Source organism: Tympanuchus pallidicinctus, unplaced genomic scaffold (assembly GCF_026119805.1).
Source record: "Tympanuchus pallidicinctus isolate F22 unplaced genomic scaffold, pur_lepc_1.0 scaffold6, whole genome shotgun sequence".
Taxonomy (NCBI): Eukaryota; Metazoa; Chordata; class Aves; order Galliformes; family Phasianidae; genus Tympanuchus; species Tympanuchus pallidicinctus.
In genome coordinates, this window is record NW_026294780.1 from 31,037,668 (window position 1) to 31,051,342 (window position 13,675).

General features: G+C 39.3%; 1 protein-coding gene across 1 annotated transcript in view; it reads left to right on the forward strand.

Annotated features, from left to right (window-relative positions):
• TBC1D4 (TBC1 domain family member 4) overlaps window positions 1-8,232 on the forward strand; it is a 103,007-nt gene extending 94,775 nt beyond the window's left edge. Inside the window, exons 18-20 of the mRNA XM_052705557.1 lie at window positions 1,996-2,165; window positions 4,154-4,330; window positions 6,019-8,232. Of these exons, the coding sequence (XP_052561517.1) occupies window positions 1,996-2,165; window positions 4,154-4,330; window positions 6,019-6,237 (566 nt within the window). The 3' untranslated portion in view covers window positions 6,238-8,232. The remainder of the gene's footprint in view (window positions 1-1,995; window positions 2,166-4,153; window positions 4,331-6,018) is intronic.
• The last annotated feature ends 5,443 nt before the right edge of the window (window positions 8,233-13,675 follow it).

Sequence of the window (13,675 nt, forward strand, 5' to 3'; positions counted from 1 at the left end):
ATACAGCTGAACCAAATCCCTACTAATGCAGCATTTTATTTTTTGTTTAGTTCCATGTGTAAAACTCACTATGTGCAAATATGCAACAAATATATACTTCCTCTTAAAACAGCCATCTTTTAATTTGATTTTCATTTTTCTATTTTTTTAAGGAATGTATATCTTCTGTCTCATATTTTATTACTAGAAGTTTTTCTTCTCTTTTTTTTACTTGCTTTGCAAGGATTTTCTTGTCTACTTTCTCTGTTTTGATATGTTAATTTCTGTATTCCAGAGTTGTGGGTTTTTTTTTTTTCTTTTTTGCAGCAAATGTTTTCTGACTACACTTTGGGTGAACAACTGATTTCTCTATTTTTCAGTAGCATTTGTGTTACGGATTCATGTCCTTTCCAGTAGGATTATCAAATTCCTGGACACTCAGGCATTTTTGTGTGTTTTCTTTTTGATTCTATTTTTCAAGACAAAAGTGTGGTGATTTTTTGATTGTTGTATTTTTATTTTTATTTTTTTTTTTAACCCCAGTTTCAGTGGGCATCTGATCTGGAAAACTAATTCTTTAGGTCAGAGTTTATTACTCTGTCAAATGAGCTGAGCAAGGCATGTTTTTATTTAAAAATTGAGAAGCCAACATGCTGTTTTACTTCCTAGTGCTTTGGATTCCTGCCTCTTCAGTGTCTTACACTCAGTTGTCGCATACTGATAACAGATGGCTGATGTCTGCCAATTACAAATTATATGCTTATAGAATGTACTTGTACTGGTTAAATGTGTATCCTAGACTTGAGAAGAGGAAGTTTTGGAAACTGTGTCTGAATAGTATGACTGCCTCAGTGGTGTCCTGATGCTACCCCATGTGTCAGACTAGGATCAGGGATGGCCTCACTGTATAACTGTTGGAGGCTGGGATGTTCAGCAGTATAGCCCTGCGCTTGGTGGTGTGATGAAGCCCAAGAGCAAAGGAGGCTTATCTGAACTGCTCATACATTGTGTTCATCTCAATAGCCTCTGTTCTGCTGCTGATAGTAAGCTTTTAGTTAGCAGTGAGATTTCTAATTTCTGTGCAGTCTCTCTCAACTGACTCACGCAGGGCCTGCAGTTCCCCTCACACCCATGCAATTACTACATAATTACCTCAAAATAAAGGTTTGAAGCATAAATTATAGCTAATGTGATAGTTATGATGGATTTTGAGAAAGGTATGGTTGGTAGTGGAAATCTCATGATCGTTTTTAAGGACTATTAAGGTCCATTGGGGAGACCTGATAGCGGCCTATCAGTGTTCTAAAGGGGGGGGGGGGGGAGGTGGCTGTAAGAAGGAACAGGACAGACTCTATAGAAGAGTGTATAGAAGAGTTGAGATAGAACAAGGGGAAATGGTTTTAAACTAGAACAGGGGAGATTTAGACTACATATAAGGAAAAGGGTTTTTTGTTTTTTTTTTTATAATAAGGTTGGTGAGGCACTGGAACAGGTTGCCCAGAGAGGTTGTGGTTGCCCCATCCCTGGAGGCATTCAAGGTCAGGCTGGACAGGGTTCTGATCAACCTGATGTAGCTGTATGTGTCTCTATTCATTGCAGGGGAGTTGAACTAGATGACTTTTAAGGGTCCTTTGCAACTTGAACCATTCTGTGACTAACTTCTGCGTGTAGAAAACAGCAAAACATCAATATGCTGTGATGTGATCCACTTCCCAGTTGTTTTTCAGTCACAGATGCATTTAAAATCAGCTAGCAGTTATTTAACAGTGTGTAGCAGAGTAGGTAGTAATGAAATGTTTATTGCAGACAACTATTGTAGACGTAGAAAGCATGTCATTTGCAAGATGATAGAAAATGCTCGTATCTGTTTTAGCCTCATGCTGAAGTAAGGCAGGTTGCACTTCTGAAGTGAATAAATCTGCGGTATGTTTGCTTTAAAATAAAATAATAAAGCTAAAAAAAAAAATCACTCATTTTCAATTATTTTCATTCATTTTCAATTATTTTCTTTTTTAGACATTATTTTTCTTCAAGGAACAGAAGTCATATTTAAAGTAGCACTGAGTCTACTTAGCAGTCAAGAGACAGCTATAATGGGATGTGAGAGTTTTGAGAATATTGTTGATTTTCTTAAAACCACTATTCCAGATATGACTCAACCTCAAATGGAAAAGATTATTACCCAGGCAAGTTTGTTTTTCTCTCTACTTCTTTTCTAATTTAGTTTACTTTTAGAAGTCTGTGCCTAAGGAAGGCTACAGAGTATGTAGAAGTCGTCTTCTCAGGATGTCCCTTTTTGTGTGAAATGCAATGGATTCATTTTCCCCGTAACTTGCGTAGAAATAGGTCATCAGGAAGCACTTCATCACTGTGTGAGTGATGGTGCACTGGCTCAGACTGCCCAGAGAGGCTGTGGAATCTCCTTGGAGATCTTTGAAAGCTGCCTGGATGTGGACCTGGGCACCCTGCTCCAAGTGGCCCTGATGGAGCTTGGTTTGAGCCAGATGGCCACAAGAAAGAACCTTCTGACCTCAGCCCTTCTGTGATTGTGTGATGATTGATTTTTCAGCAGGTTTTGAACTCCCATTTTAGAAAGACTTCAGTTACTACATTATTGTTAGTACTAAAGATACAAAAGAGGGTTATCTTTTCCTGTCCCAGCTGTTGGGAAAACATGACTCCTATACATTTCATCTTCAGAAGGGTAAAAGCAGAGTCACTGCGATTTGGTGGCAAAAATTGCAAATGAAAGATAGACAAAGAATTACTGGTGTTGATGTAGGAAAGAGCCTAGTTTGTTGTGGAGTACTGACAGTGCTTGGGTTCTTCATCTCTCCACATCCTCTTTCTCTGCAATGAAGATGCAAATTGAACGTGAATCTCAGTCTAGTACCTGAGCTGAGAATGGGTGAGCAGTTTTCCCTGTTCATGTGGCAACTAGAGATAATCAAAGAGCTCTGGAAAGCCATCTCTCCATGCAGGAGTTCAGTTAATACTGATGTATTCCTGTTGCTCAGTTAACATTAGAATGATTCTAGTGCTGTCAGTTAAGTCACTTGTTGATGTCATTTAAATCTTCACTTCCTCTTTGTACTGACTGTGATAGCAATGCTGAACCTGTATCAGACACTTCAGTGTCTACCTTTACACCTCAGTAATTCTGGCAGGGGCAGAGATGATAGTTCAGTGTTTTTGATACTGTGGAAAATAAATCTCTGTCCTGCAGTCTGTGTGCATTGCAGAGCAACCTTGCTATGATGAAAATGGTAGAAGTGGCTTTGTGCAGAGCCATATCTGATCAAGTAAACAGCTTATGTTGTCTCAGTGGAAATGAGTGTATTTATACATGGGTCAACATAGCTCTGAGATGAAGGTTACTTGCCTGCCTGTGGTGTGGTCCCATGCTGGTCAGCCTTCTGGATCTGCATTCATGTGCCCACTGCTTGCATCATATCACTCCTACCTGGGCTGCTGCAGGTGGAGTTATTTGGCTATCTTAATGTTGTCATTCTCAGGACCTTTGTTATTGCAGAGAATGAAAGAAAAATGCAGGATAATGAAAGATATGCACAACTACAGTGCACTGATAAAGAGTTGACTAGGTAGTTAGCAGAGAAAAATGGCATTTAGCTAGAATGAACACTTTTAAGTTCTGTCTCATTTTAAATAACCTGAAAAGTAGTGAATGTAGAGCAAAACACGGGGGATTCACGTGTTTTCTATTTGTGAAATGTTTGTGACTTCTGTAACAAGGAGCAGCATTGATGTCACAGTAGTCATCCTTCCTAGTATAAAGTATCTGGTAACTTTCAGAAGTTGAGATGTTGTGACCAAGTGTACAAACAGAGGTCATATGACCCTGATGGTTGCCTTGGATCACCCTTTTGTCTTTAATTATAAAAAAATAAAATAAAATTGTCTTCAACTTAGCACTCCTGCACAAAAGATCATAAGATCTGATAGCAAGAGGTGATATTTGGCAACATTGTAGTGATCAGATTTATTCTAAAGTCTATATGCTAAAATATTCTTGCTTGAAAAATAGCTTATTTTTGAAAGGTACAGGAAAAAAAAAAAAGAATAATCAAACAAAGTTTTCTCTTAGACAAACTTTCAAATAGAATAAATGTGCTGTTTCTGCAATGTAGTTAAAAATTCTTTTATCTCATGGCAGGTATTTGAGATGGATATTTCAAAACAGCTGCATGCCTATGAAGTAGAGTACCACGTTCTGCAGGATGAACTGCAGGAAAATGTAAATCTCTGTGATGATGGTGAACCCCTGGAGAAGCTGGAGAGAGCAAATAACCACCTGAAAAGGCAAAACATGGATTTGTTGGAGAAGCTACAGGTAAATGAGTGAAGATAACAAACTTGTGGAGAAGTCATTCCTATGGCTCAGCTGATAGCAAAGAATATTTTTATAACTGTACGAGAAATATTCTAATTGTGAGATCTTATGCAGCTAAGCTTGACAGTGATTTGCTTTTCAATTACAAGGATTTGCTTCTGCTTCTGTTAGGCATTTTTAACTTGCTTGTCATTCCTTACATTCTTCCTTCTTGTTTTAGATTCCTTTTTTCCTCAAAATATTTCTACAGTTCACATAAAAGTTGTTGGTTGAATTTTATGCATCTTGCTGAAAAAAAAAACAAAACAAAACAGTTCTGTCCCTTCATCACCTTGCTTCTCTAGTGAGAAGCAAGTTGCTACTTGCTTCTCTATTTCTGTTTTAAGAAATAATCCATAGTTGAGTAGGCTTACTTTCTCCAGATCTTTGTAGGCAGTATCTTTCTGTTTCTGTCTGATGAAGCTCCTAATCACATTCTTGATTTGGAAGATGGCCTCTTGTAGCAAACTTGAATAAAGCTCTGTGCCCGCAAAACTTTGCTTGATTCAGTCATGCTTTACAAAGACTTCTTTTCCTCCTTCACTCTTCAACCTTTCTCCAATAGCCTGACCAAGACTTTGTTTCAAGTTTTCTTATATGCATTGTCTTGCATTTTCTTGAAAGAGTAGTTCTTCTTGCATCACCTGGCCACTTACTGGAGTCAAGTGTTACTTGAACAAGCATAGTGAAAGTCTCAGAGAGCACCTTCATCTCAGGAAACCTGAAAATAGAAACAGGAAAAAAATAAAGTGGAGATCGGGACATTGTTATTTTTCTGTTTAGTGTGCTGAGATTGCTGTGCAGTGTTCTTCTGGTGTTGTTGAAAATAAGGATTACTTTTTCATTATCATTATTTTTACTATATATATATTTTTTTTTTTTACTACTGCCTGACCTTTTATCTCTGTTCTAAAAATGCACCAAGGGCATAGAATAATTACGAGTTAATAATTTGAAAGGTTCCTTGTAAGTTCTTCTATTCTTCCAGACTGCTGTGTCATAATGTGTCTTCATTCGTTCCTTACACTCTTTGTCTTTTTGTTTGTACTGCTTCTTCATTATTGTTCTTTGCTTTGGCCCTTACCTGGGAATAGTCAGAATTTCCTCACTTCTTATGGAGAAGCATTTGCATCTGCTGAGGTGCAGGGTTTCTGATTTCTATTCAGTGTCCTATTCCCAGAAGAAACTATAGGTCTTTTGTTGGAGGGGAGGGAACACTGTGTACTTCTCAAGTGAACCATTTTAAGGTTCATTTCCTCTCTCATCTCTCCACCCTGCTAATTTTATTTCATAGGGTTCTCATTGCTCCCACACTGTCAGTAGGCACTTTTCCAGTGCTATTAATGCTCCCAATTTTCTTTTTTCCCCTGTAACTTCAGTTCTTTGTTACTTCCAAGTGTTGCTTACTTGCTGCAGCTTGTGTATCTCCTTCCTTGTGTAAAGCTTTCAGAAGTCCTTCAGATTAATTTGGCATCTCTAAGGAGATTCAGTGCATGGTATACAGTAGAAGTCCTTTGTATCATCTGCCTACGTGGGTGTCTTTTAGAAACATCTATGTAGCTATGTGATGTTGTTACCAAACAGCATGCCATAAGAAAAATAAATGTTATTCAGAACATCTTGATTTATTAAAACGTTATTGTTTACAGGTTGCTCATGCTAAAATTCAGAGTCTGGAATCCAGCCTGGAGACTATCTTGACTCAAGAGAACAAAATGAAGACTGCAATTCAGTCACTGGAACAGGAGAAGATAACATATCAAAAGACTCTTGAGCAGATAATTAAATACTTGCCTACAGAAGCATTGTCTGACTGTGAACTGCTCTTGAAAGAAGTAAACTACAATCCAAATAATAAAACAAAATAAGGAATAAGCCATAAACCAGGGTATTGTAGGGCAGCATTTCTTCAAATATTAAGGGAATGAAAAGATGAGTATGCTGCTTTCAAAGGACTTAGCAATAGGCAATGTTATTATCCAAAACTAGTGCTGGGACACTTATAGCTACAGATGGGCCTTCAAATCTCAGTATGCAAATTCAAGCTATTAATTTTTTTTTATGATTATGTAAATAAATCACAAGGGGGGAAATAAAGGATTCTCACATGTAATTATGATGAGTAGATATATATTTAGAATTGACCTAAAGGAAAAGATAAAGTTGAGTACTCAAAGCCAAGATAATAGTGAACTACAATTTCACTCTGGATGTGCTTATCTTGTAGTGAAACGAAGATAGCGTGTCTTTCTACATATAAATATATATATATATATATGTTGAATAATACTTGAAGAAGAAAAAAAAAGAATGTAATTTCCCTCCAAAGAGCAGCATGTTTCACATCTTCTATGGAAAATCTGTGTGAACTCATGCGTACCTCTCTTCTAATTGTACTGACGGTTTGCTCATAGACCAGTAATGCAGAATAAGTATCATGGCCTGGTTCATGCAGGAGGAGCTCTAGTGCTATTTGCTGCTTGGGCTGTATCGGTCAGCAGTGTACATCCACATGCATGTTGGACCCGAAAAAAAGCATCACATCATCATCTCAAGCCTTTGTAACTCAGACTTAAGAAATAAGTGTACACAAAAGCAGTGATGCCTCCTTCCTAGCCTGCTTGCTTCCACCTGGGACTGGTCAGTGATGATGGGGAGATGGAAGTAAAGCTGTGGAGCAGTATTTATTCTGACATTAATTCCACAGGATACTTATGTAGGCATAGGTAGGTAAAGGGTTCTCTTCAACCAAAGAAATATTGCAAGAAGCCTTGTCTAAGCTTAATGGGAGCCAGAAAACTGTTTTTAAATTTAATTTGATAAGAAAATTGAGGTGATTGCAGGAAGAAGAGCGTTAAATGCACTGAGAGGACCGAGCAAGTTTCAAACATGACATAGCTTTCAATTTTCATATAGTGAATATGCATTTCAGAGGTGATTCTGAAGTTTGGGTGTGGTTTAATAATGCTTTTCAGATTTTTCATGTTTTAATCCTGCTTTGTGGTCTTCTTTGAAAAACAACAAAAAAGAAATCACAGATTTGTGTGTTCTGAGCAGAAGGCGAGGTAAGCTCTGGTCGCTTCAAGGAAGAAAATATCTTTATAACAGCTTAAAAAGATGTCTTTAGATTTGAAAACGTTTTGGAGTGGAACTTTTGAGAAATCTTAGATAAATTTGTATAGACACGTATTTTGGAGTGCATGTCTGAACTGTTAATGGGGTGTTACTGTGGCTCACGTTATCTCTTACCATTTATACTGTATTTCAGGAAACATTTTTAAACAAAAACAATGAAGCAAAGTGCCAAATCCAGCAGTGTCTTTATGCATAAGATTGTCCAATTTAGAAAGTGAGTACTTAAAAAGTATTACAATTCCACGTAATCTTTAACATGATAAAAAGGGAGGAACAACAGTGCTGATTTGCTGCACACTGCTGCGGAACTAAAGGGTTTGGGGTCTCTTGGTTTTTATTTTATTTTTTACTTCCATGATGTTTTACTTGATTAAAAATATTGATTTACTTAGCGGTTTTTCTTTTCACAGCTGGGGTGTGAGGTCTTAACACTGTATAAATTTATGTGGAATCTAAGTATTTACACACTTTGTGTGTTTTATTGTACCAGGTGGGGAAATGCCAAGTGGAAAGGCAGTTCTTTTGCTGTTTTGTTCAAAGTAAGTTTTAGCTGGTGTACATAGAGAAAACCAATCCCAGGAACTGCAGTAGTGTGTATTAGAAAGAATCAAGGTTATTCACCTTTTTTTAAGATGGGCTGGGTATGCTTTATCCTCTGTTTTACTTATCAAATTTTTCATGTGATGCCTGGAGAAATTCCAATAAATGTCATTGCTGCATTTCCCACAGCCTCTGGCAATTCTATTTTCTGTTAGACTTCAGGTACCAATCTTACTGTCAGTAGTGCCACTTACGTGAAAGATGAAAAGGAGCTGTTTAGTTTCTGGTTGTGACAAAACAGGATTTATAGAGGGATGTGGGGAGTATATAAATTCTTCCTGGGAAAATATTTTCATAGTTCTTAATGGATTACACGGTATTTTTCTTCTGTAAAACGTTTAGAGTGTAAATATGTTTAGAACAGTGATTTGATGAACTCTGTACTGTACATCTGACCTGGGAGGAGGAACGAACCATAGCAACAAGTAGGAGTAAACTATGGAATTGAAAATGCAATGAGGTAAGTGTCTCATGACATTAAGGGGTCTGTTAATATCCTTTGTGTTCTGGACACAAGTGTGGCTTGTAACAGAGTATCTCTGGGGTGTCTAGCTTGAAACCTACTCTCATGCAGATACTCTCCAGATTTCCTTCAGATGAAGAGCTAAAAAAGTCATTTAATAGACTCTGAATAAGGTGTGTGTTTCTCTCAATCTATTCTCTTATCTCTTTCTATCTTATAAGTAGTTTTATGGGGGCTATTTTTTTTTTCTGGTTGCAGCTGTGTTACTGTGGAGAGGGAAATCTAATGTGCAGTAGGCCAGAGGCAAAACAGCAAGCATATATGTGCATGGGAGAAGGGATGGTTAATGGGTTTGGTCCAACTGTTCCTTTTTTGTTTTTTCCCTTTATCTTTTTCTTTCTGTTGTGGAAAAAAAAAGTTTTTCAAAGTGTTTGTTCTGCCTCAGCTAAGCACAATAGAACTCTTTGGAGCAACTGCCTTGCAAGGAACACGACTTGCTAGGAATGCAGTTGAAATAGGTCAGTCTGGTAAGATGGGCTAACATAGGGAACTCTGTGGTATTCGCATCTTTTATGGATGGAAAACTTGGCCAGAAAGTTATTCTCATCCCCACCCCCCCTCCTAAGAGGCCCCATACTTACGTAAGGTGCCTTGAAGTTGTATTTTGTTCACTTTTCTGAAAAAGATGATCAGATGTTATTGAAAAAATTTCTTCCAATAAATGGCTTGTTCCAGTTGAAGCCTGGCTTGAAAGCACGATCTGATACATCCAGCTAATCTGAAGTGGGATGATTATCTCCTATTCACCATGACACTGCTTTGCTTAGTAACATTACTGCAAGAAAGCAGATTTGCAATTAGAGCAATTATAACAGTTTATTCTAAGAATTTAATATTGTTAGTATGGTCCAGAGGGTCTGAATTTGGACACTCAATTTAAACCTAAAGCTACATAGGTATTAGTGTGAATAGCTTTTGTGCTTTGAGGTGACTTAGCTAGGGCACAAGTAGTAGTGAATATTTGCTCAATCTGCATAATTGTTATAGGTGGTTATTGACAGATGTGTTAGATAGAGCTGTAAAATATGAAGCACTTTGTCATGCTGCATTATCACTTTGGAGGTTCATCATTGATTCTGTACTTCCATAGTTCAGCTTTTACAGTCACTGTTAGCTCTTCAGTGTATTTGATATATGTTTTGCCTTCCTCAGTTGTTTTAGAGACTGTAAAAGAACAAAATTCATCTTCATCTTCCAAAAAATGAAGTCAGGTGGGCTGCCTGAAATAATGGCAGTCCTGGAGAACACAGATAGTCAGGGGCACAGCATGAAAGCAGTATTCAGGGTAGCCAGAACCTGGAAGCAACTTTTTCAAAACTGTGTGACTTTACTAAGCATCCAGGAAAGGAGCAGAGGCTCTGTGTGGCTCTGGGAGGGCTGGACATCGCTGCACTGCATTTGGGAACTCCATGCTAAGGTGGGGACACGTCCATTCCTGTAATTGGGCATACGATATGGAATCATAGAATGGCCTGGGTTGAAAAGGACCTCGAACATCATCTAGTTTCAACCCCCCTGCTATGTCCAGGGTCGCCAGCTACCAGACCAGGCTGCCCAGAGCCACATCCAGCCTGGCTTTGAATGCCTCCAGGGATGGGGCATCCACAGCCTCCTTGGGCAACCTGTTCCAGTGCATCACCACTTCTATGTGAAAAATTTCCTCCTAATATTTAACGTAAATCTCCCCTGTCTCAGTTTAAAACCATTCCCCCTTGTCCTGTCACATGCAGGCTGCTGAAAGGCATCTTCCAGTTGGGTTTTACAGCACAGATGCAAACCAGATCAGAGTAAGTGGGGGACATTGGAGCCCAACACTAACTAAAATCCTGTCGTCACATGCCTCCTGTGTGACCATGTATTGATACTGTGTTCCCAAACATTGTCCCAACACTCAGTCAGGTTGGTTTTCCAGTGTGGCAAAACACATGTGATAATCTTTCTGTGATCAGCCTGCCACCAATGAGTGCTTCAGGAGAAATCTGAGCTATTAAATTTGTACTTGAGCGTTGTCCACAAGATGTCACTGTTGCTTCTGCACGCACATCTCCACGTGTGTGAGTTTCATGGTAGCACTGCTGCTTTGCCACACAAACATATGCAAGGAACACACCATGGCTCTGGGTTGAGAGAAGTAAATGATTTGCCTGCCTTATAGTGCTCTGTTTGCACAATATTTGTAACAAAATGAGATGCTCCTGGTTGAAGAATTTGTTGTAATGAGAAGGCTTGCTGAATGACAGATACGGCCTTCTTGGGTGCCCTCAGTTGTGATGTTTAGCCCCTTTTGTTGTGCAAGGAAACTGTGGAACCACTCTTACACCCTACAATGGGCACACTGTGCCTCAGCAATCTGATCCTGGGTGTCTCCTTCTAACTGTTCTAGCTAAGCAGGATTTATTTTTGTCTCTTGAAACCAGCCCTGAGCTGACCTACCTGCAGTTTGATTGTTTTGTTTTGTTTTGTTTTTTCTAATCAAGGACTTCCTTGCAGTAAGCTTCCCTAATTAATCTTACTGTGTTTTCAGAGATTGGAACATAAATGAAAGATTTCTTCTTATCTTCCTACTATCTTTTCTCAGAGCTGCAGAGAAAACATTACTTGCTAAATCCATTTTACACTTCAAATTTTTCCCTCCAACAGTATTGCTTTGAGATGTCACACTGAAATGCGGAGGATGCATCCAGCCACCAAGACACAGCTATTGCCAGATACCTCTGGACAATGCATGCACAGCGCATTCACCTACGGAGCAGAGCTTAATGTTCAGCTGTATGCAGGTGATTATGGCATCAGCATTTCCCTGGGGACCCCTGGGCATAAACAAAGAGACCACATCTCTTCTACAAATGTGTTTGCATTTCTAAAAGTGCCAAATTATAGATGGGCCTAATGGGTTGAAGGTGCTTAAAGCGGGGCCAGTACACTTCACGTGCGATATACCATCATTTGAAAAGCTATCACGTTGTGGAAACATCATTCAAGTGCTAATTTAAATAATACCAACATCTAAAATGAAGGCACGCTCTGACATTTATAGGTTTAATGTCTATTTCTGCACTCTACCAAAATAGATGGGTTGTGGGTGGATCTATGATTATTGCTGTGCATTAGCAAGGCAGAAATTGCATAGGCAGCTGGTATTATGCCTGGGTAAATATAGATAGGGGAGAATCTACAGAGTAATTTCTTGATGTCACATATTTACTTAAGAAACCATTAGAAAGTATTTTATTCAGCAGTGCTTAAAGCTTTGGAAAGTAGGAGAAGGTCTTCAGACCTCGATGGCTACACACATCTCCTTTCTGTACAGCCTGCAGCCCTGCTGGCAGTAACTTCGTGCTGCCCTTTGGCCACTGAGCAGTCACAGTTGGTGCTGTATGCACTGCCAACTTGTGATCTCAACTGAAATTTGTGATACTCGTGTCTTCTGCCATTGCAGTAATCTGGAAAACCTGAGAGAGCTTTCATGGGCTCAAACAAGTATTCATTGCTGACTCTTAGTACTGCTGTTGTAGAAGGAGCAAAGGTACCAGTCTTTCGGAAGGACTGATGTTCTTCCAAAATAGAACAGTAAAGGGAAGAGAGGTATGTTGCACCATTGAACTGCTCACAGTGACTTTACTGCTTTTATAATAATATGTGCTTGTGTGTAATAAATCAACAAGGTGGTACTTCTAACAGTTTTCTAATAAAGATCAATAAATACAGTTCTTGACTCGAAAGAATAATAAAAAATCTTTTTCTCTTTAGCTTTTTTGGCTAAAAAAAAAATTAGACAAGGTGGTCTGCATGCCTACCCACCCTTTCATGCAAAGATTAAAGCATACTTGTATGAAGCTTGTCAGTACCCTTGTGGAGGAAGAAAAACCACTTTTGTGTTTGAAAGAGAAGTGGGGCAGTTGAAGAACAGCCCGTGATTAGTGCTGTTCCCCACTCTCTTCCTTCTTCTGCCTTAGAACTTTCCTAGTCCACAAAAATTTTTGGTTCCCTTTTTTCTGTGCAAGACAGACAACAGACTTATCCTTATGGGAAAGACTTGGGTTATTTGGTTTTAACAGTGGGTGAGAGAGAGATTGATAGAGGAGCTAAATCTGGAAACTGTTCCTAGTCACACAAGAACAAGAAAGCCAGCAATGTCACAGGAGCCTGGGTTCTCCAGGGGAAGTCATGCTTGACCAGCTTTATAAGCTTCTGTGATGAAACAACAGGCTTTGTAATGGGCGAGAGTTGTGGATTTTTCCCACCTTGACTTTTAGTACATTTAGTGCTCTCTCCCTTAAGAAGCTCATAAGCTGATGCAGTATGGGCAGGATGAGCAGATAGTGAGGTGGATTGAAAACTAGTCTACCAGCTGAGCCTGTAGGATGGTGATCAGTGGACAAAGTCAAATTGGAGGCCAATAACAAATATCTTCATTAATGACCTGGGTGGTGGGGCAGAGGATATGCCAGAGAATCATGCTACTGTCTAAAGGGATCTCAAGAGATCAGAGACCTCATGATGTTCAATGAGAACTGCTAGGACCTCCACCAGGAGAAACTTTAGACACCAGTATGTGCTGTGCAGCATCCAGCTGGGAATCAGCCTGACAGAAAAGATCCTGGTGGGCACCAAGTTGAACATGAGTTAGCCATGTGTCCTTGTTGCTAAAAAGCTGAGAAAACTGGGACTGTTTAGCTTAGAAAAGAGAAAGCTTTGAGGGGGGCCTTACCATTGTGTATAAATACATAAAGATGCAAAGAAGACAAAGCCAGGCTCTTTTCAGTGAACCAATGTCAGGATGAGGCTATGGGCACGAACTGGAACGCAGGAGGTTCCCTCTGAACATCATGAAGCATTTCTGTCCTTTCTGGGAGATAGTGTACTGGCAGAGGTTGCCCAGAGAGGCTGTGAAATTTCCTCCTTGCAGATGTTCAAAAGCTGCTTGGGCTTGCACTCTGCTCCAGGTAGTCCTGATGGAGCTGGGGGGTTGGACCAGACGGCCTCCAGAAGTCCTGCAAACCTCATCCCTTTTGTGATTCTGTGAAACATGATGGTGTGATGGAGGG